The sequence below is a fragment of the Dendropsophus ebraccatus genome, chromosome 8 (genome assembly GCF_027789765.1).
Source record: "Dendropsophus ebraccatus isolate aDenEbr1 chromosome 8, aDenEbr1.pat, whole genome shotgun sequence".
Taxonomy (NCBI): domain Eukaryota; kingdom Metazoa; phylum Chordata; class Amphibia; order Anura; family Hylidae; genus Dendropsophus; species Dendropsophus ebraccatus.
In genome coordinates, this window is record NC_091461.1 from 108546971 (window position 1) to 108571311 (window position 24341).

General features: G+C 43.5%; 1 protein-coding gene across 2 annotated transcripts in view; it reads left to right on the forward strand.

Moving 5' to 3' along the window:
* Window positions 1-21936, forward strand: part of AK4 (adenylate kinase 4) — a 64274-nt gene extending 42338 nt beyond the window's left edge. For both annotated transcript variants that reach the window (XM_069979411.1, XM_069979410.1), the window contains exons 4-6: window positions 11464-11636; window positions 16936-17054; window positions 20967-21936. In XM_069979411.1, coding sequence (XP_069835512.1) covers window positions 11464-11636; window positions 16936-17054; window positions 20967-21105 — 431 coding nt within the window. In that variant the 3' untranslated portion in view covers window positions 21106-21936. The remainder of the gene's footprint in view (window positions 1-11463; window positions 11637-16935; window positions 17055-20966) is intronic.
* Window positions 21937-24341: the final 2405 nt, after the last annotated feature.

Below are 24341 nucleotides of genomic sequence, written 5' to 3' on the forward strand. Positions count from 1 at the left end.
AAGTAATAACAGAATCTTGCGGCTTCTACACTGTGCTTCCCCTCCATTTGTCATTCACTTCTCTACAGTGTAATTTTTAACAGGACCCACCTGACACTTAGGTTTATGGTTTATCAACAAGTAGAACTTAGTTCAGACCTGGTGCCCCCGGCCTGCTCCTTTTTTATTAGCCTGGTTCAAGAAAAAGAGGGGCCCCGGCAGGGTGGCGGTCCTAGGCCTCCTCCTATAACCTTGTCCATTGACAGAAATGTTATGTAACCCCTGTGACGTCACTATGTTATGTAACTCAGAAAACCGCAGCTCTGGAAAAACCAAGTGACAACCAAGCTGGTTGTCACCCACCTTTCTAGGACGGCTCAATGGCAAGCCTGCTTTGTTGTGAAGAGGTATAGATACTACCGTAGCAGTGTATGGGAGAGCTGACTGATGCCCCCTGTAGAAGCTGGAACTGCAGTCATTTTGGTTGTCATCCCAGAATTAGATATATTTTTAGAATTTATTAATTCTTTTTTTTTGTTTTTTTGCTATTCCCTGAGAATAGCAATTCCATACAAGATTACAGTCTGTCTATGAGCAACCTGACATTCTGTAAATCCTCTGAGGCCACATTCACACGTTCCGTAAAGTTGTCCGTGCGCACAGATACATTTATAACCCATTGATTTACAGTGAGTCCAAGAAGTATTTGATCCCTTGCTGATTTTCTTTGTTTGCGCCCACTAATAAAGACACAATCCTTCAGCACTTTTAATGGTAGATATATTCTAACATGGAGAGACAGAATATCAAGAAAAAAATCCAGAATATAATTTTAAAGAATATATTTTAATTAATTTGTATTTTAATGAGGAAAATAAGTATTTGATCCCTCTTGCCAAACACACTCAATACTTAGTGGCAAAGCCTTTGTTTGCAAGCACAGCGGTGAGACATTTGTTGTAGTTAACCACAAGTTTAGCACACACACCAGGGGGAATTTTGGCCCACTCTTCTTTGCAAATTCTCTCTAAATCGTGAAGGTTGGTGGGCTGTCGCTTGGCAACTCTGACCTTCAGCTCCCTCCATAGATTTTCGATCGGATTGAGGTCTGGCGACTGGCTGGGCCACTCCATGACCTTAATGTGATTTTTCTTGAGCCAATCCTTTGTTGCCTTTGCTGTATGTTTAGGGTCGTTATCATGTTGGAAGACCCAACCACGGCCCATTTTCAGAACCCTGGCAAAGGGGAGGAGGTTGTCCCTCAGGATTGTGCGGTACATGGCTCCATCCATCTTCCCAGTGATGCGGTGAAGTAGCCCTGTACCCTTGGCAGAGAAACACCCCCAAAACATTATGCTTCCACCTCCATGCTTGACGGTGGGCACAGTGTTCTTGGGGTCATAGGCAGCATTTTTCTTCCTCCACACATGGCGGGTGGAGTTGAGGCCAAAAAGTTCAATTTTGGTCTCATCTGACCGCAAAACCTTCTCCCAATAACTTGGTTCATCTTTCAAATGATCATTGGCATACTTGAGGTGCGCCTCCACATGTGCTCTCTTCAGCAGGGGTACCTTTCGGGCACTGCAGGATGTGAATCCATTGTTGTGCAAAGTGTTGCCAATTGTTTCCTTGCAAACTGTGGTCCCAGCTGCCTTCAGGTCATTTGCTAACTCCTGCCGAGTGGTTGCAGGACGATTTCTGACTGTTGTCAGCATCATTGCCACCCCACGAGGCGAAATCTTCTTTGGAGCACCGGGCCGAGGTCTGTTGATTGTCATGTCATACTCTTTAAACTTTCTGATAATTGCACCTATAGTTGTTACTTTCACATCCAACACCTTACTAATCTTTTTGTAGCCCATTCCAGCTTTGTGAAGGTCAACAATTCTGACTCTGAGGTCCTGTGACAGCTCTTTGGTTTTACCCATGTTGGAGACTTGAAATCTGTGTGATCTGTCTGATTCTGTGGACAGTTGTTTTTCACACAAGTGATTAGTTAAAACAGGTGGCTTCAGGTCAGGTAACAAGTTGATTGGGAGTGTCTAACTGGTCTGTAAAAGCCAGAACTGCTAATGAATACTAAGGGATCAAATACTTATTTCACTCCATGAAATACAAATCAATTAATATATATTCCTTAGATTTATTTTCTGGATTTTCTTTTTAATCTGTCTCTCCATGTAAGAATACATCTACCATTAAAAGTATAGAATGATTATGTCTTTATTAGTGGGCAAACAAAGAAAATCAGCAAGGGATCAAATACTTCTTGGACTCACTGTATATTGGGCTATCCAGATGTTTAGTGTTTTCTCAGATTTCGAATCTGTTCAGTTTAAAAATAGAACGCACGGCACGGATTCCCCCATGAGATCTGTTTTTTTCACTGATGTACATGGATGTGACATCCATGTTCATCCGTGTTCCATGGAAAACACGGATCACGTGGTTGGGCAAGCTAGTGTTTTTTTTTTACCACTAAACTTTTAAACTAGGACACTACAATTTTAGGCTATGTTCACACAACATATATTTTGGTATTTCAAGGGCCATTGTTGCCGATTGCATTAACGGCCATAGTTAATACTAAAAACTATGTTGGCTTGCTGTCTATGGGGTCCTGGCCGGAGCGTATACACATAGTATACGCTCCGGCCGGTAGCCCTAGCGGCGTCACAAACAACTGACATGCCAGTTTTTTGCGGCCACTATTCATTGAATAGCGGCCACAGAAAGCTCAGTCTGTTCACACTATGAAGCGAGTGGCTCCAGCCGCTCGCTTTAGAGTGTGCTGTGGTGAGTTCTGATGCGGGCGTGCGCTGATGCGCACATATCAGAAATCTGTGGGCCGAAAAATCATCCAGCCGGTACTGCTGTAGCGCCCGGGATGATCTCTTCAGAGACAGGCCGCTCCGTGACCCGGCCGGGTCACGGAGCGGCCTGTCTCTTACGCCATGTGAACATAGCCTTAACCTGTAAAAAACACGGCCAAAGATGCAAAATGGATGTAAACGCGGACAGTTTTGCCTGGATCATGGGAGTAGCTACCGAACTACATTCACAAACCAGGAAAAACATTGAACGTGTGAATGCAACCTTAGGGTGTGGTCACATGTAGTGGAAATTATGTAGATTTTTCACAGCATTTACACTGACAAAGTGGATGATTGTAAAAAAGTAAATAAATCTTTTCACGCTCCAGTAAAAATGCAGCTGTAGGTTATGTTCACACAACAAATGTTGTTTGACACTCAATACATGCTTTGAAAATTGCACTGAAGTGAATGCACAACGGCTGGAAATAATTGACATGTAAACTATTTCAATGGCCGTATCAAAAAACAGCTGTTGTTCAATACATTGTGTGAAGAACGGCCGTGGTTTGCATTGACGTCAATGCAACCTGATTTCACTATGAAAACAATGACTGTTGTTTTAATTGAAAACAACAGCAGTTCTTTTCATAAAATGTACGTTGTGTGAACATGGCCTTAGAATGAAAACATACAATCACGTTTCATTGCAATTTCCAGTGCTGCAGTGAAATTGTTCCATGACTTACTGTTGCATTCTGATGTGATATTTAGAAATGATCGAACAGGGCCGAGGTTCAGGTTCGTACGAACCTGAACCATCGGCATTTAACAGCCCGAGTACCGCCTGGAAAAGAGGAATACAGCCTAGGCTGTATCCCTGTTTTCTAGGCGGTACTTGGGCTGTCTCCAACTTCCCCACAGAACAGGAAGGCAGCTGGAGTCAAATGCCGATGGTTCGAGTTCGAACGAACCTGAAAATTCGCACTGTTCGATCATCTCTAGTGATATTCTGAGTGCAGGGCATGATCAGAGTTGTAGTTGTGCAACAGCAAGAGAGCCACAGGTTGGGAAACACTTAGGGGATGAATCTACTCATGGCCAATCCAGCAGATTCTGCACTAACGCTATAATTATTCATTGGATACAGAACACTCTTGGTAATGATGCTGCTTTCCACAATGGATCAGTAAATGAATGTTTGTACTAAAGTTACAATAAGAAGCTATGGTAACCGTGGGACTTGATAGACAGCCAGGTAGTTGCAATGCGAGAAGGGAGATTTATAATTCTGGCAGCACCTTCCGGCGATTTCTTCCACAAAGCCATTACCTTTATTACTAAGGCCCTAAATCTTATATGCCAGCAGGAGCCAGGAGATCATTAAAACCAAAATGTTAATGTTCCAGGCTTGTCTGAATCTGTATACATGCATATGCATTTAGATACAGCAGAGTTTGGCTCTGTTCACACATAGTATTTCCGTCAGTCTTTTGGTCGGTCTTGTTTTAACCAAAACCAGGAGTGGGTTGAAAACACAGAAGCTGTGCAATTCTTTCTGTTATAATTTTGACCTGTCAGTTCCACTTCTGATTTTGGTTGAAAAAAGACTGATGGAAATACTGTGTGTGAACATAGCATATAGGTTGCCACATAATCCTGGTCGCCCTCTCACCCAGATGTTTTTTGTAGGTCATAGTCAAGGCTGGTGGGGCCTCCTATCGCACTTTTGAGACACAGACCCCACCTGATGCCCTATAAAAGGAGAAGTCTGGTAAAAATTTATATTAAAGTATTGTATTGCCCCCTAAAAGTTATACAAATTACCAATACACACAGGAAATGCACATAAAGTTTGTCTGCTTGTTTGTCCTGTGATGTCCTTTTTTATCTTCTTGTTTGTCCTGTGCTGTCCCTACTCATCTGCTTGTTTGTCCTGTGCTGTTCCTGTTCATCTATGTTTGCCTTGTGATGTCCCTGTTCATCTGCTTGTTTGTCCTGTGCTGTCCCTCTTCATCTTCTTGTTTTGTCCTGTGCTGTCCCTGTTCATCTCTTGTTTTGTCCTGTGCTGTCCCTGTTCATCTTCTTGTTTGTCCTGTGCTGTCCCTCTTCATCTTCTTGTTTGTCCTGTGCTGTCCCTGTTCATCTATGTGTTTGTCCTGTGCTGTCCCTATTCATATTCTTGTTTGTCCTGATCTGTCCCTGTTCATCTGCTTGTGTGTCCTGTGCTGTCCCTCTTTATCTTCTTGTTTGTCCTGTCCATGTTCATCTTCTTGTTTGTCCTGATCTGTCCCTGTTCATCTGCTTGTTTGTCCTGTGCTGTCCTTCTTTATCTTCTTGTTTGTCCTGTCCATGTTCATCTTCTTGTTTGTCCTGTGCTGTCCCTGTTCATCTATGTGTTTTGTCATGTGCTGTCCCTATTCATATTCTTGTTTGTCCTGTGCGGTCCCTGTTCATCTACTTGTTTGTCCTGTGCTGTCGCTGTTTATCTTCTTGTTTGTCCTGTGCTGTCCCTGTTCATATGCTTGTTTGTCCTGTGTGGTCCCTGTTCATCTTCTTGTTTGTCCTGTGCTGTCCCTGTTCATCTATGTATTTGTACTGTGCTGTCCCTGTTCATCTATGTGTTTGTCCTGTGCTGTCCCTGTTCACCTATGTGTTTGTCCTGTGCTTTCCCTGTTCACCTATGTGTTTGTGCTGTCCCTGTTTATCTGCTTGTTTGTCCAGTGCTGTCGCTGTTTATCGGCTTGTTTGTCCTGTGCTGTCCCTGTTCATCTTCTTGTTTGTCCTGTGCTGTCCCTGTTCATATGTTTGTTTGTCCTGTGTGGTCCCTGTTCATCTTCTTGTTTGTCCTGTGCTGTCCCTGTTCATCTATGTGTTTGTACTGTGCTGTCCCTGTTTATCTATGTGTTTGTCCTGTGCTGTCCCTGTTCACCTATGTGTTTGTCCTGTGCTGTCCCTGTTCATTTGCTTGTTTGTCCTGTGCTGTCCCTCTTCATCTTCTTGCTTGTCCTGTCCTGTCCCTGTTCATCTTGTTGTATGTCCTGTGCTGTCCCTGATCATTTATGTGTTTGTCCTCCACTGTCCCCTTTCATCTGCTTTCTATGTTTGTCCTGCGCGGTCTCTATACCCTTGATCATCCTCTTGTGCCAGGTGTCTGGGCAAGCAGCAGTGGGCGCTGACATACTGTTGCCAGCCATATCTTCAATATCTATAATGAGTTGAGTTCATCTTCTATTCTCTTTAGGACGATAGTCCCTCCGTACATCTGGGTTAATGTGATTCACTGAAATGAAATTGATGCAGCCATATTCAGTACCCAGCATGGGCGGCAGAGCAAAGGGTGTATCTGATAGGTGTCCCAGATTCTGACAGCAGCCCTGGAGCTCCAGACTGTATACAGTACAACCTGTGTAATACATTGGGGTGTTTTATTTTGCTGGTAAATCTACATATGACTTTGAATAACCTTGCAAATACTTTGCTGTACTATGATAATAAATATATAATAAACTCTAGTCAAACCCAGAGCTGCGGTCACAGTCTCTTGTCAGGTGGTATAACCTCACATCTTATTGCAGCCCCTTGATGTCATCTCTTGAGATGAGCGGCGCTAGATAGACACTGCTGCTCTCTTTCTGCAGAAGCAGGTTGTGCCAGCCACTGGATGATATGTAGTACTCCCAGCCTATTTAGAGAGGTTCTTCAGCAGCTGTAGTGTGTGTTATACAGTACTGGGACCTAGCTGAAAAGTAGAACATAAAGCCACAGCTTCTGAAGACCTTCATGAAAAGTACCAGGAATGATGAAGAAGCACCACTTGACCCTTAAAGGGTCTTTAAAATCGACTGGTTTCAAAAAGTTATATAGATTTGTAATTTACTTCTACTTAATAATCTCCAGTCTTCCAGTACTTATCATCTGCTGTATGTCCTGCAGGAAGTGGTGTATTCTTTCCAGTCTGACTCAGTGCTCTCTGCTGCCACCTCTGTCCATGTCAGGAACTGTCCAGAGCAAGAGAGATTTTCTATGCTACTAAGAGGTTTTCTTGCTACTGATCTGTACAGTTTCTGACATGGACAGAGGTGGCAGCAGAGAGCACTGTGTCAGACTGGAAAAAATACACCACTTCCTGCAGGACATACAGCAGCTGATGTATACTGGAAGACCTGAGATTTTTAATTAGAAGTGATTTACAAATCTGTATGACTTTCTGATACCAGTTGATTTGAAAGTAAAAGATTTTAGTCGGAGTACCCCTTTAACAAAGAGGTTCTGCAGCAGTTAAGGTATGTATTGTACAGAATATTGTACCTACTTTTATAAAATTCTGTGACCTGTACAAAAGCACTTGTGGTCACAGAACTAATCGACAGTAGCCCAACGTCTATGGCAAGACGTTTGAGGTGGTCCAGGATTTTAACTTTTCCAGAAACATCGCCACTCTTGCATGTGGCTGCGTCAGGTATTGCAGATAATCCTCGTATACTGAACACAGTGTCGCTGTTTCTCTAAATACAAACTGATGACATCACAAACTGCCGGTAATAAAGATATAATTTATCAGGATTACTTTTATGTAAACAGTGTAATACCTTACAAATGACTGTACAGCGAGGAGTAGCTGATAGTAGTTCTATCCATGTAATGTGTGCTGCCGCTGTTTACCAGCAGCCCAGAATCCTCATTAGAATGTCTGCGGGATGCACGAGTGAGGAGCCTCCCCTGCAGACGACCTGACACCTCATTATTCTGTATGATTTCCTCATGTAACACCTCCAGCTGTCAGGTGTCATAGCAGAACGCACAGTGTCACAATCCCAGCCGCTGCTGGAGATGGTACCTGACCTTATATCTGCCAGCTGTATCAGGCAGATGATGCTATTAGCTCAGGTATATTTATAGGATTAGTCATGTTCAGTTTCTGGGTCTAGGGTTTTGAGGAATTTTTAGCAGTCACACGTATTGTCTGGGCTGAACCTGACAGAGGTCTCTACATTTTTGAGTGATGGTGACATTATCCAAGATTAGAGCCTGTACTGTGCTGTATACATATACATGAAGCACTTTTCTTATAGATAACGCTAAATGGTGGTGTCCTAATGCTTCTACTTGTTTTCCTTAACCGCTAGGCCCTGTTCACACAGGCGTTATCCCATGACAATCTGCGGCATCCCATAGACGTTATTAGGGGCTCTACATCCCTATTATGGACAGAAACAAACAGGATTGTCCTCTTTGCATAATGATGGGGTTGGATTTTAGTCTGATGTGTGAACATACCCTTACAGATCTAGAAATGCCTTTGAGAAACCTCTTGATATTCTAGATCAGGGGTGTTAAGAAGTTATATATCTGTTCATCTCTTCGCTACCCCCATTTTGGGAAACACCTGGCATGACCAATATATCTGTCACCCAACTTTCCCAGTCGCCAACCCAGTAATATAGTTATACATGACAAGCTATATTATTGGCTGTGTTGGAGACTGGGAAAGTTGGGTCACAGATATATTGGTTATGCCAGGTGTTTCCCAGCATCCAACATGGCGGTAGGGAAGGGATGAACCGATATATAACATCCATGTGTTGTCGGTGGGAGTTAAATGGACTGATTGTGACTACATTAGGATCCCAAACATGTACGCTGTTTATACAGGACTCACAAATGTGGTCGAGAGGGTCTTGAGGTGCAGTACAGTATATAACATTGGGCTATAGGCCGGGATTCTATTTTGTTAGGTTGCCGATGTGAAGCTGAAGCGTATCTCCACGTTGGTGTGAATGGGGCTGATACTGTAGTCACATCTATATCAGCATTCACAGGGGGAGATTTATCAAACATGGTGTAAAGTGAAACTGGCCCAGTTGCCCCTAGCAACCAATCAGATTCCACCTTTTATTTTTTAAAGAGTCTGTGAGGAATGAAAGGTGGAATCTGATTGGTGCCCCCTGCTGGTTCAGTGTGTTATTATATGTTCTGTCATCATGTCATCAATGCGGGGCATCAGAGCACAATAACATTGCGGGGGTTTTGCCTATGTTAGCTGTGATGTCACAATTTTGAACCTGTGATCAGAGAAATGTCCAGACACCTCTAAGGCATAACACCCCTGGGTCCTAAAGCAAAGTGTGTAACAGAGCCCCCACTGACCATGTGCCATCTATAACACTGGCGTCCTCTTTTGCGCCAGCTATTGGGCACATAGGCTGCAATATTAGGTGACATGGCTGGGCACCACTCCCTGATGTATTGTCCCGCTCCACGTGATCACTGCCATCAGTCAGGTCATGCATTGAGGGATACTGACTGCCTCCATACATCACTGTCTCTTAGGTGGCCCTGCTGTTTAACTAATGTCTTCTCCAGCCCCCAGATTTCCCTGTGGAGTGCTGTTCTCCCGTCCCCAGCTGTCATCAGGTTATATTTGTATCTGCAGTAATTCTCCACGCTGTATGGAGCGGTATAATTTATATGGCTGACACTACAGATTCATGGACCAGATAAAAATCATTTCTTTCCTCCTTAATTTGCTGTCAAAATAAACCAGACACCTTTACCTGTTATATACTGTGTGACTTCGAGGGGATTTCCTCAGGGACAATAAACCTCCTTCTGTCTGGGTTTCTAGATTCAAGTTTAAAATAAAGCTGAATTGGTGTAAAAGTGAAACTTTCTACAACTTCCTCACTTACATTTAGGGAATTTCATCTTTTTTTTGCACTAGATGCAGAATGAGAAGTCACAAAAGTGATAGCCAAACCTCCATTTTGCACTAGTTTTAACATGTGAAGAAGACTATATATCCAGTCTATAGGCAATGCTCTGTGACTTCTCAACTCCAGACTGATACATTGTACATAGCTAGTCCTGCTCTCAGCTGTATCCAGTATGGACAATGCTCTGTGAGCTAAACAGCCTGGACTCCAAACTGATACATTGTACATAGCCCATCCTGCTCTCAGCTGAGAAGAGATACAACTATTTCCAATCTAGAAAATGCTCTGTGAGCTAAACACCCTGGAGCCGTTACGGACGATATCGTCCCGTGGAGTGGGAGGCAACAATCAGCCTTATTGTTAAAGTCGTTTGTATTTCAACATGTTGAAAGAGAAACGACTTATATAGCAGTGATCTGCTGCCGCAGCCGCGCCGAATAGGTGCGGTGGCGGCAGACCGCCGCTATATCCTATGGGCTGCCCGGGACGATCAGCGATCACCCGGGCAGCCCCCCCGCAGCTACCCCCGGCCCTCCCCGGACTAACCCACTCGCTGCTGCGTGTAATAGTCAGGCCGTCTAATACGGCCTTAAGGGTCCTATTACACGGAGCGATTTTTAACGACTAACGATAAACAATCGCAAACGAGATTGTTTATCGTTCACCATATTACACAGGACAATAGTCATTAGATACGATCGTTACTGTGATCGTTATTGCGATCGTTACTATGATCGTTTATTCCTTCTGATCTCGGCAACACAATCAATGTGCAATTACACTGAACGATTAGTGAACAAATGCGAAACTTGAGCGAACGAATGTGGAATTATAGCGAACGATGATAAGTTTAGGTTCAGATCTAAATCAATGATCAACGACATACGAACGATTTTTCGATTGTTGTTTACAATTACAAGACGATTATCATTTAAATTGGAACGATATAATGATTTTTCGCACGATAATCGTCCCGTGTAATAGGGCCCTATGGGTGGTATTACACGGAAAGATTATCGTTCGAAAAATCATTAAAATCATTCGGATTTGAAAGATAATCGTTTAGTGTAATAGCAGACAACGATTTACCGACCAACGAGAAATCGTTGATCGTTTGCAAATCGTTCGCATTTAATAAGACGTCGATCGCAGTAGTGGCGAACGCAGTGGTGACGATAAGACGAACACAATAACGATCTTTAGTAACGATCATTGTTCCGTGCAATTTGGTGAACGATTTCAGGCCATTCGTCATAGCGGTCGTTTGAGTTTGTTTATCGTTAATCATTGAAAAATCGCTTAGTCTAATAGAACCCTAATACATTGTACATAGCTAGTCCTGCTCTCAATTGTAAAGTGATACCATCATATCCAGTCTAGACAATGATCTGTGACCTGAACCTGGACGCCAGACTGATATATTGTACATAGCTGTACAGCTGAGAAGTGATATAGCTGTGACCTATGAGCTTTGTGGGCTTTGCATATGTCAGAGCATGCCCACTACAGTCTCCCATAGAAGTAAATGAGTTGATTTAACCCTGAGGTTTCCTATGTTAACAAGACTGTTGTAAAGCTAAAAGCAAAGATCAGAGCAGCGGCTTAGGCAAAATGACTACCCACATACCCATGCAGATAATATAGGATATAAAATACAACATTCACCAAATATGTATGTATCACTGATTTCTAATCAGCAAAGTAAGGTTATACATTCAGGCATGTCACTGACCTCATCACAAGGCTGAGTACACATGTACAAAGTGGCCCCAGGGCAACGGTGAGAACGAGGCACATAGTAATCATCTTACACTCAGTTACCTGGAGCGTGCTGGGACCTGACCACTGACTCTTACCCATTGCATATTACATACATTTTTTTTCTGCCCTTATGATCCCTATATAAGGTTCACAAGGGTCTCAGTATCTGATGTGTTCTCTGTCTTGGTATTTAGGGTTTCCGAGGACGGTGGTGCAGGCGGAGGCTCTCGATAAGATCTGTGACCTGGACCTTGTGATTACATTAAACATCCCATTCGAGACCTTGAAGGATCGTCTGAACACGCGGTGGGTTCACCTGCCAAGCGGAAGAGTCTACAATCTGGAATTTAACCCTCCCCAAGTGCATGTAAGCAAACTGCACGCCTGCTACTGGTTCTTTGTAGTATGGGGTTTCACTATATTGGGTGGAGCTGCTGCTTTACATTGCAGTGAATGGAGCTGGTTTGTACAGAAGTGCCTCTGTGTATGGAACAATGAAGGTGCCATGATACTCTAGGGCACAAGTGTCAAACTGGCGGCCCTCCAGCTGTTGCAAAACTACAATTCCCATCATGCCTAGACAGCTAATTTTGGCTTTTGCTGACCAGGCATGATAGGATTTGTAGTTTTGCAACAGCTGGAGGGTCACAAGTTTAATACCACCTCAATAGAGGCGGCGATGCCTCCTTCCCGTCTTAACACGCCCCCCCTGACCATCAGGCGAGTGGGGGATACGGCTGGCGTATGCCATGGAAAAGTGGCAAATCTGGCCCTTTCCCATGATGAACGTGAGGGGGCGCACCTTGGTAAATCTCCCCCTATATGCTATAAAATGTGAATAAACCCATAAAAAGGTGCTCTTATTACTTAAAGTAAAGTAAAGTAAAGTACTTACTACATCAATAGTCCAGGCGATTTTGAGAAACTTTGTAATTGGGTTTATTAGGCAAATATGTCATTATCTGCATTCAAAAAGACTTTCCTCAGGTCCCCCTCCTTCTCTCTCCTCTCTCTTATTCACTGCTCATTATCAGGAAATCTTGTCTAGTTTACATCAGTCGAGCCCTGTGTAATCTATGGAGAGGGGAGGGGGGAGGAGGGAGATTAGTCACCAGCAGAGAGCAGAGTACAAAGGGTTACACAGTGGGAGCTGTGAGAAAGCCGGTATTCAGAGGTCAGAGAGGTCAGTGCTGACTTCAGAGGAGAAAGCTTGGTGATGTAGCTGTAAATTAACTCTTTGTTGTCCTATTTTGGTGCATCATCTCCCTCCACCCTCCCCTCTCAATAGAAAACCATGAAGACAGGGGGGAGAGCTTCAACAGGGCAGTTTCTAGGTCATTTTAGCTACAGGGCGAATCTGAAAAAAAGCGCCCCCCCCCAAAAAAAAAAAAAAAAAAAGTTTGGATACATATAAATTTTTTAAACGTCTCTATTTCCAAATAATACAATTTAGCAAATAATACTCTGAAAGGTAAATAATGTGCCAATAAGATAAATTATAAATAAAATAAATACTGACACACAGGCTCCATACAGGAACAATACAGGAGCACTTAGGCTTCGAACAGCAGCAATACAGGAGCACACAGACTTCAAACAGTAGTAATTCAGGAGCACACAGGGGTCTATATACTACTTGGGGAGCGCACAGGGGTCTATATACTACTGGGGGAGTGACAGGGGGTCTATATACTACTGGGGGAGTAACAGGGGGACTATATACTACCGGGGGAGTAACAGGGGGACTATATACTACTGGGGGAGCGCACAGGGGTCTATATACTACTGGGGGAGTAACAGGGGTCTATATATTACTGAGGGAGTAACGGGGCTATATACTACTGGGGGAGTAACAGGGGGTCTATATACTACTGGGGGAGCGCACAGGGGTCTATATACTACTGGGGGAGTAACAGGGGGGCTATATACTACTTGGGAAGCGCAACACGTTTACTACTGATGTTCAGCTCAGACCTTCACCTGACAATAGACCCCAGTAAGTGGCTCCTCACTAAAAGTTCTTGAATACCCCTGCCATAGATTGTGAACTACAACTCCTAGCATGCCCTGACAGCTATATACCTTCAGTAACTGCTGGGAGTTATAGATCTCCCCCTACAACATCCTTTTTTATTTTCATTTAATTGGGAGAACTACAACTCCCAGCAGTTCCTAAAGGTTTCTAGCTGCTAGGGCATGAAGGGAGTTGTAGTTCCCAATCTATGGGGTTGGGTGTTACATAGTTCTGGAAAATTCATTTACATGATTAAAAAATGTAACACCCAACCCCATAGATTGGGAACTGCAACTCCTAGCATGCACTGACAGCTATATACCTTCAGTAACTGCTGGGAGTTATAGTTCTCCCTACAAAATACATCTATTTTTATTTTGTTGGGAGAACTACCACTCCCAGCAGTTCCTGAAGGTTTATAAATAACAGTGTCAGCGCATGCTGGGAGGTGTAGTTCACAATTTTTCATTATAATCTATTTTTTTTAATTCTAGGGGCCCAGCTTCCACACTTAAAGCTTACGTTACGGTTTTCTTCATTTATACTTATTTTTACTACCTGCTGCTGCTCCTGTGCAGCCTTTCTCTGCTCCTCACTACAGGCCAGGCGGGAATCTGCAAATGGCGGCCAAGAACAAGATCAGGGGCGAGGGCGGCGCTGGAGAGAAGAGGGGGGCCCTGGGAACGTGAGGGCAGCGTCTGAGTAGTAAGGGCAGCGGTAGGGATGTGAGCCGGGAACCGTGGAGGTGACGTAGGCACGTGACAGTGGGCGGGGGATGTAGCCAGGCATAGAGGGGGCCGGGATCGGCCCAGGAGGCCAGCAACTTCACCTCACAGCACCCTCCGCGGTACACCTGATCGCCGCAAAACCCCCCCCCCCATTAGTGCTTTCGATCACATGTGGCGGGGGGCAGCGCTGCGGCAATCAGGTGTCCCGGGAGGGGCGGATATCACATGTGCTGGGGGGCGGGGCTGCGGCGACAGGTGTGCCGGGTCGTCGGCGATCACAAGTTCCTGAGGGAGACGCTGCGCCGATCAGGTGTCCCAGGAGGGGCGGCGATCACATGTGCCGGGGGGTGGCGCTGCAGCGATCATATGTACCGGGGGGGCGGTGATCAGATGTCAGTGCGGGTTACTGCGCCCTCCTCCCTGTCACGGTGGTAGAAACGTTCCTGAGATTCAAACTGCTTTTTCATGATCAAAATGCATTTCTTAGCTAATAAACCCAATGACAAAGTTTCTTAAAATCGCCTGTACTATTGATTTCTGCAAAAAAAAAAAAATTTAAACGACAGCGACACTTTAAGTAGTGACAGGTCTCCTTTAAGGAAAGCTCTTGAAAAGCCAGCTCTGGATTCAGCTTAACACATACATTCCTTATTGATTCCAAATGATTCAGTTCTGTCTGTTCCACATTTATCTGTACAATTTGTACAGGAACTGATAGAATCACAATGTAGCTCATTTTACTTGGTAAGAGCAACTGGTTACATAACTGCAGCAAATTAAAAGCAATGCGATGGTTAGATCTGTAATCTATAAACAGAGAACTCAGCAGTTCTATCATTATAGCCAGAATTTAAAGTACGTGTGAGAGAACAAAGCCGTCCTAGGTAATTCTCTATTTAGGATCATATGCAGCTTTGCTTACTTGTGCCAAGAACATAACTATAGTAAAATATAACTACTATAATACTGCCTCCTATATAAAAGAATATAACTACTATAATACTGCTCCTATATACAAGACTATAACTACTATAATACTGCTCCTATATACAAGAATATAACTACTATAATACTGCCTCCTATATACAGGAATATAACTACTATAAGCACAAGCAAGTAGATGTGTTGGCACTATCAATAACCCGTAGTTTGTATGGAGCTATTTAGTGTTCAGGTTGAGTGACCTTGCGTGATAAGGAGCGTTGTAGTCTTTGTTAACTGAGTAATCTCAGTGACATTCCTGCATCACGGTGGTGCTCAGCGTAAATGAGAAAGCAGTTCATTTAATCAGCACAAGCCATTGAGAAAGTAAAAACCAGCGGCACTCACCGGGTTAATGCAGTGATGGTAATTTATTGATAAGATGTCATCATGCAGGCAACTTCAGGGCAGGGGGAGACAGGTCCAAAGGTGCTGTGCACCGTGGCGACAGCCGTTTCGCGGGCTAACTTTCCCGCTTCATCTAGCCTCTAGGCTTCATCTAGGCTAGATGAAGCGGGAAAGTTAGCCCGCGAAACGGCTGTCGCCACGGTGCACAGCATCTTTGGACCTGTCTCCCCCTGCCCTGAAGTTGCCTGCATGATGACATCTTATCAATAAATCACCATCACTGCATTAACCCGGTGAGTGCCGCTGGTTTTTACTTTCTCAATGGCTTGTGCTGATATAACTACTATAATACTGCTCCCTATATACAAGAATATAACTACTATAATAATGCTCCTATATACAAGAATATAACTACTATAATACTGCTCCTATATACAGTGAAATAACTACTATAATACTGCTCCCTATATACAAGAATATAACTACTATAATACTGCCCCCTATGTACAAGAATATAACTACTATAATACTGCTCCCTATATACAAGAATATAACTACTATAATAATGCTCCTATATACAAGAATATAACTACTATAATACTGCTCCTATATACAGTAAAATAACTACTATAATACTGCTCCCTATATACAAGAATATAACTACTATAATACTGCCCCCTATATACAAGAATATAACTACTTTAATACTGTTCCTATGTACCAGAATATAACTACTATAATACTGCCTCCTATATACAAGAATATAACTACTTTAATACTGTTCCTATGTACCAGAATATAACCAGCCCAATACTGCCCCTTTATATATCTGCATCATTCCAGGGTGCTGTACATATCATAATTAGATAACATGAGATAAAACATAAAGTTCCCCCAGAAATGTAAAGTGCTTCAGAATCTGTTGGCGCTATATAAATTAATATTATTATTATAAAGTACAATAAACATGCACCTACTAGATAAGAAGTAGCTCACTGGATATAGATGCTTAGAATCCATAATGCATAAAAAGAATTAGAGTTATAATACAGGCCCTGCCGCTCTTACATTAGTACTCTGTCTCTGTGAGCACATACAGTATTTGCCTATAAACCTTGCAATTTAGTCAGATCTGTTTTTCACTTGACGCCATTCATCACATTGTACGTTTGTTGTTGTCATCCTGCTCATTGTCACTAGGTGGCAGTATTATCAAGAATTTTCAGATAACAGCAATTTGTGTGGAGTCATCTACATTGTACAGTACTGTTCCTTGCATTGTTTGTATCTATGTGTTTGCGGTCGCTGCAGTGTCTCCATTGTGTTAACTGCCATTGTTCTTCTAATTCTTCCAGTTCCTTCATCTCGACTTTTTTTCAGAGCTGTAGGTATATGAGTATATGTTATTTCTCAGAGCTGTAGGTATATGAGTATATGTTATTTCTCAGAGCTGTAGGTATATGAGTATATGTTATTTCTCAGAGCTGTAGGTATATGAGTATATGTTATTTCTCAGAGCTGTAGATATATGAGTATATTATTATTAAGTATTATTTTTCAGAGCTGCGGCTATATGACTATATTTTGTTTTTCAGGGCATTGATGACGTCACCGGGGAGCCACTTGTCCAGCAGGAAGACGATAAGCCGGAGGCGGTGGTCGCCAGACTGCGCCAATACAAAGATGTTGCCAAACCAGTGATAGAGCGATACAAGTGAGTTTACTCTGCAGTATTATTATTGCATGAGTGAAATAGCAGAATCCAGCGGGTGATTCAGCAGATTATATAAGCGACCTGTCACAGTTCTGACTCATTCCTGAGCGCTGCGTGGAAAGCCTCCCCTGTGTGCTCCCAGGAAACAAAGCTTCCTCTCTATATTTTACTTTTTTTCTCTTTTTTTCTCTTTACTTTTTTTCAATTTAATAAGACGTGACTCAGCCCCGTCTATGTGCTCTGTTGATCCTGTCTATATGCTGTGTTGGTGCATAGTGCTTCCATGCTCTTTTCTCAGCAAACATGAAAGACATATGGTGCGTTTACACGTAACGATTATCGTGCTAATTTGCGCGATAACGATCGAATTCGAACGATAATCGTACGTGTAAACGCAGCGAACGATCAAACGACGAGCGAGAAATCGTTCATTTTGATCTTTCAACATGTCCTCAAATCGTCGTTCGTTGTTCACAAAAAATTCGCAGATCGTTCCGTGTAAACAGTCGTTCGCCGATTTAACCAATGTGTGAGATAGGCTTAAGCGATCGCAAAACGATTTTCCATACGATATAATGTACCGTCTAAACGCTGATCGTTATGAAAAAAAAAATCGTTACTCCGACATCGTTAATCGAACGATCGGGCCAATTATCGTTTCGTGATGTGATGTGATGTGGCCAAAAAATTAAATCTCTTGTGGCCAAAGGCAGAATCCTGCCTGCAGCCACAAGAGTGACTGGCAGAGCAGAGAGCCAGTCGACTGTATTTAACTATAAGGGCCCATTAGGGAACCTTTTGGTTAAATACATAGGTGCAAGAGCAGACTACCTTTTGCTTCACCCCTTATGCACTGCAGTGTGTAAGTAAAACCAAAGTTCATTTACATGCTACGACACTAAAAAGGGTTAAAAAGAAGAAGACAAGGATATCTCTGCTTCACTACTCGTGCACTGATAACCTCTAATGTCTGTAGGAGCTCTGGGGGACAGAGGTCAGGGGTTATCAAAGCAGTGAAGCAGAGAGCTCCTTGTATTCTGCTCTTTAACCCCTTTTTTGTGTTGCAGCATGTAAATGAACTTTGGGTCACTTACACACAGCAGTACATAAGGGTTTAAGCAGAAGTACACAGGATGGTTCTTATCTTCCCTGTGCATCCTTGGGCCCCTCTCCTGCACGGGCCCCACAGCAGCTGCCCGGCCTGCCTCTATGGTAACTACGCCACTGGTGGTCTCCAACCTGTGGTTCTCTAGGGGTCACTGAGCCACAGGCCAGAGATCATTGGTCTGTTCTGTTATCACCTAGAGGTCCCTGGCCTGCTGTAGATTTAACAGGCTATAAGACAATGGGCCCATTGGCTCATCTGGTATAGGGAACATCCTGATTCCCCTGTCAGGACTGTTGACACTGTTAGAAAGCTGTTAGATCAGGAAGACCCGTGTTACTTTCCATATATCTTCTCTATATAAGGCTTTTATTATATAGTAAGAAGAGTCAGACAGGGCATCCCAAGCTCCTGAAGTGCTGCGAGCTGTAACACCTCCTCCCTTCCATACCTGACCCTGCTGGGACTCAGCTTCCAGATGTCAGTCAAGCAGGAAGGGGGAGAGCTGTATATATACGAAAGGTACCATGTGTCTCCTCATCTTAACAGCTTTCTAATAGTGTCAGCAGTTTAGAACCTGATTTACAGCTGGTTCTATTTTAAGGGCAGACAGCTAGTCTGTCCTCTGTCTAATAGATAGGGATTGTGATCAAGGATCTATCTCTGTTACCTCATTGTGCTCAAAGGCTCCGTTCACACGGAGTAAAAGTGGCGGAATCCCGCCAGCCTCTGTGTCATACTGGCAGTCTATGAGAGGCTTGCGCGCCTCCTCTCTCCACGCGGAGGAATGGACATGTCAATTCCGCAAGTATTACTCCGTGTGAATGGAGCCTAATAGAGCATTCTACAAGGAGTGGTGTAAGGGTCCTTTTACACACACAGATTATCTGACAGATTTTTGAGACCAAAGCCAGGAATGGTTCTGAGAAGAGGAGAAATCTCAGTCTTTCCTTTATGACCTGTTCTCTGTTTATAGACTGCCCTGGCTTTGGCTTCAATGATCTGTCAGATAATCTACGTGTAACAGGACCTTAAACCAGACAGACCCTCAGGTCACTCTTACACAGTTTTTTTCTGGTATGTTAGTCTGTATCATGTATCCCTGTGGAACTTCAGGACCGTCCTGGAATGGTCTAATCATGCCAGACCTTGGGTCATGGTAAGAAATATTTGCATATTCGCTGTGACAAGGACAAAAATAGCCTGACTATAGAGCCAGGACGTTCACAGCTTAACACTCTGCCGGCGGATCCTGCAGTCATCTTGTATATAGGCATGGATAACCAGGCTGCGGCCACCACAAGAGTCTAGTTCAGGAGAGCCAAACTACACTACAACCGTGAATGTATATATATATTGATCCTGATTTATATCCTGCATTATACTCCAGAGCTGCATTCACTATTCTGCTAGTGGGGTCACTGTGTACATACAATACATTGCTTATCCTGTACTGATCCTGGGTTACATCCTGTATTATACCCCAGAGCTGCACTCACTATTCTACTGGTGGGGTCACTGTGTACATACATTACATTACTTATCCGGTACTGATCCAGAGTTACATCCTGTATTATACTCCAGAGCTGCACTCACTATTCTGCTGGTGGTGGGGTCACTGAGTACATACATTCTCTAGCAGCAGAATAGTGAATGCAGCTCTGAAGTGTAATGTAGGATGTAACTCAGGATCAGTACAGGATAAGTAATATAATGTACGTAGTGAGCCCACTAGCAGAATAGTGAGTGCAGCTCTAGGGTATAATACAGGATGTAACTCAGGATTAGTACAGGATAAGTAATATAATGTATGTAGTGAGCCCACTAGCAGAATAGTGAGTGCAGCTCTAGGGTATAATACAGGATGTAACTCAGGATCAGTAATGTAATGTATGTGTGTGTATAAAGTTACCCCATCACCAGAATAGCGAGCGCAGCTCTGCAGTATAAGGCTATGTTCATACTACGTAAGAGACCGGCTGTTCCGTGACCCCGGCCGGGTCACGGAACGGCTGGATCATCTCGGCCGGTACTTAAGTACCGGCCGGATGATCTTTCCGGCCGCAGAGCTCTAATGCGGGCCCGCATCTGAGCTTCCAATAGCCTACAGTGAAGCGAGCGTCCGGAGCCGCTCGCTTCACTGTGTGAACTGACAGGTCTTTCTGCAGCCGGAATTCACTGAATTCCGGCCGCAGAAAACTGACCTGTCAGTTTTTTCCGGCGCCGCACAGATCCCGGCCGGAGCGTATACGACGTGTGTACGCTCTGGCCGGGATCCCATTGCACATAGGCTATGTCCCACCCCGCAAAACTACGGCCGTAGTTTTACACAGTGTGAACATAGCCTTATACAGGATGTAACTCAGGAGCAGTACAGGATAAGTAATGTAATGTATGTACACAGTGACCCTATCACCAGAATAGTGAGCGCAGCTCTGCAGTATAATACAGGATGTAACTCAGGATCAGTACAGGATTAGTAATGTAATGTATGTACACAGTGACCCCACCAGCAGAATAGTGAGTGCAGCTCTGGAGTAAAATACAGGATGTAACTCAGGATCAGTACAGGATAAGTAATGTAATATATGTACACAGTGACCCCACCAGCAGAATAGTGAGTACCGCTCTGGGGTATAATACAGGATGTAACTCAGGTTCAGTACAGGATTAGTAATGTAATGTATGTACACAGTGACCCCACCAGCAGAATAGTGAGTGCAGCTCTGGAGTATAATATAGGAAAATATTGAAGGGTTTGCTATTCTGTCTGTGTGTCTTCGCTGTAACTCTCTCTTCTCTTCCAGGGGTAAGGGAGTATTGCACACATTCTCAGGAACCGAGACAAATAAAATCTGGCCGTACATCTACACGCTCCTGAGCACCAGGATCACACCGGTACACCCTGAGGACACCAGTCAAGCCTTCCGTCCCGAGGACCCATAGGCGCCCTGGTTATTTATTGTTGTCTGTGTGCAGTATCCATGTGGTGCTATGTCCTCACTATAGACGACTCATTTATGCTGTTTTGTTACATTTTCTTCTCTTTCAGGAGCTTTAAGCAATTTGCGTCTAGACAAACAATGTTTTCTAAATTTGTTCAGTGTTTCTCAGAGCATCCACCTCATGTCAACCAATGAACTCTCCGCTGCAATTACCTGGATATTTTTGAACATATCTATATGACGTATCGGTTATTAGTGGCCTTGTGACCTTTATATTATCCTGTATTTTTGTGAAAAATATATATATATATATATGTCAGAGTAGTTTTTTTGTATAAGATGTAAAGCATTATAACAAAAGACGATGGGCCCCATGTATCAAGAGTTTATCATTGGGGACCAATCCGAGTCCAGCTTTCATTGAGTTGATGAAACACGGACTTTGATTGGTTACTCTGGGCAACATGACTGCTTTGTTTCCAAGACACATGAGGCCTATTGTACCTATATAGACCAAAGACGGTCAGAGATTACATAGTGCAACGGGGCAGATTTATCTATACTGAGGCAAGGCATAACTAAAAATATTTCACTGCCCGTTCACAGGACAATTTTAGGTCCCCTTTAAATCTTGGGGCACCATTGTGTAACGTCTTCAGGTCCTTTATGCAGATATCAAGCCTAGGATAAGTGCATCCCACTTGCCCAAGTTTAGTAATCCCTATTTATACTGCTGTGGTGGCTTCTTAGGTATACCCCAGGTCTAGATGACCACCTTAGAATTCTCGGCACTCACCAATTAGCTTGAAGTATTTATTGTATTATTCCATCCCAAAGTAAAACAAAAACTTTACAGGACGCGTTTTAGCTTCTCGCCTTTATCAACTGCCAACAGTTGATAAAGGCAAGAAGCCGAAACGCGCCCTGTAAAGTTTTTGTTTCACTTTGGGATGGAATGATACAATGAATGCTTCAAGCAAATTGGTGAGTGCCGAGAATTCTATTGTTATATTACGTGGGACCTGTTCTCATCTACGAGCATGTGAATTAGATGACCACTTTGGCACCCCAGAAGGTAGGGCTGGAGGTTGCAGAGGTTTAGGAACCCAAACCCAAAGGCCGCATACCTTTTCTAGTTCAACAGAAGGGTCATCTCAAGGGCCACATACCTTCTCTAGTCCATCAGAAGGGTCATCTCAAGGGAAGGATCCCGAAGGATTCTCATACAAAGTGTACTCAATAATATTGATGAAGAAAGATCTAGAATAATTTGTCAATCCAGAAGGCCTATGCACAATGGTGGAAGTGGCGTGCAAGTGTGCCATGATTACAATTGCATCTCCAGTGAAATATTTCACCTATGGGTTCCCCACACCATGCCAGGCTATTGATCCTGTCGTTGGTTCTTTACCTGCTTCACATTGATAGATCTGCCCCGCTATCTCTAATGAGCTTCTGATCAGATTATTCGCGGGTCTTGTTCTCTCCGGTATTGAGAGCCATGCGGACCCAGCGTATGAAGATTTATGGCACAACATGTTTGTTTGTTTCTCGCTATTATCATATCATCAAAAACAATTAAAATAGAAATTCTTAAACTGTGTTTATTTGCCTCATAGTTTTCCATTCTGTTGTATGTTACATACATGTGTATATGACGGATACACATATATACATACTGCGCATATACACTCACAGAAGACACTTATGTGTATATGTGGGATCACATATGGGAATGAATACACACGTGCATGTCTGTGTGTATATTCCATGTATGTTCTGTATGTGATCCTGGGACACTGTTAATGATAAGCAGTCATCCATTCACGTCCAGGAGGAAAGCCCATATTGGGTGCTGTATGGTGGCTCTGAAGTAGGATGCTCGCCGGACCCCTCTAGTTGGATGCAACCCTAGGAAGTCCTAGAAAACATGGATACCGCCTATGGTTGTGTCCATGTTTTCCAGGCAGTCGTAGGGCCCTATTACACGAGCCATTATCGGCCAAATTGGGCCGATCATCGCTCCGTCTAATAGAGATATCGATCAGGCAATGAAATGATCATCGGTTGATTGTTAGTTTAGGCTTTGATCTAAAAACGTAGGGCGCAGACACGTAGCAATGTTGCACAAACAACTGATACTACACCTCTCCCCATTCCTGGTCTTGCTCAAACACCTGATACCTTACCTCTCCCAGCTCCGTGGCCTCCTGGTCCTGGTGGCAGCAGCGTCTGGGCGACCTGTTAGCTGCTGCCGCCAGGACCGGGAAGCCACAGAGCACAGGAGAGAAGACCAGGAGCGGGGAAAGGTAAGGTATCAGGTGTTTGGTCAAGGGCTGCATGGACATCGCTAACGATGTCCATGCAGCCCTTACTGCTCGATTATCGGGCCGTCTAATATGTCCAGTAAACAAAATGATCGGGCCGTAGTAATGTTCTCAGATTAGTTACTGACTGCTTTCTCCCTTAAAACAGATCGCTCAGCAGGGGGCGACACTGTTCTTCCCAGGTTTTACTCTTTAAAAGATTAAAGGGGTTATCCAGCAAAAATCTTTTTCTTTCAAATCAACTGGTGTCAGAAAGTTATATAGATTTGCAATTAACTTCTATTTAAAAATCTCAAGTCTTCCCATACTTATCAGCTGTATGTATGTCCTGCAGGAAGTGTTTTATTTTCAGTCTAACACAGTGCTCTCTGCTGACATCTGTGGCCGAGACAGGAACTGTCCAGACCAGGAGAGGTTTTATATTGGAACCCCATGGAAAACCTATCCTGCTCTGGACAGTTCCTGTTTCGGCCAGAGATGGCAGCAGAAAGCAATAAAACAACATTTCCTGCATGACATATAGTAGCTGATAAGTATGGGAAGTATGGGACTTGAGATTTTTTAATGAAGTAAATTATAAATCTATATAACGTTCTGACACCAGTCAATCTTAAAGAAAAAGATTTTCTCTGGACAACCCCTTTAAGACCATCACGTTACATGGATAGATCTAGGTCTATGAATATGTGCAAACCAAATATAATAAAGAGATAATATTGTTCAGCCTTATGAGCGCACAGTCAGTGATCTATATAGCAGGCTCCCTGGGACTTTCCTCTGTAGTGTTTGCGTCCATCATTCCCTACGTCTCATTCGCGACTATCTCCACATACCATTCTCATAGTTCTACAGTAGTTTCCATATTACAGGTTGGAGTGATTAACTCTTTATTGCACAGTAATGTCTCTCT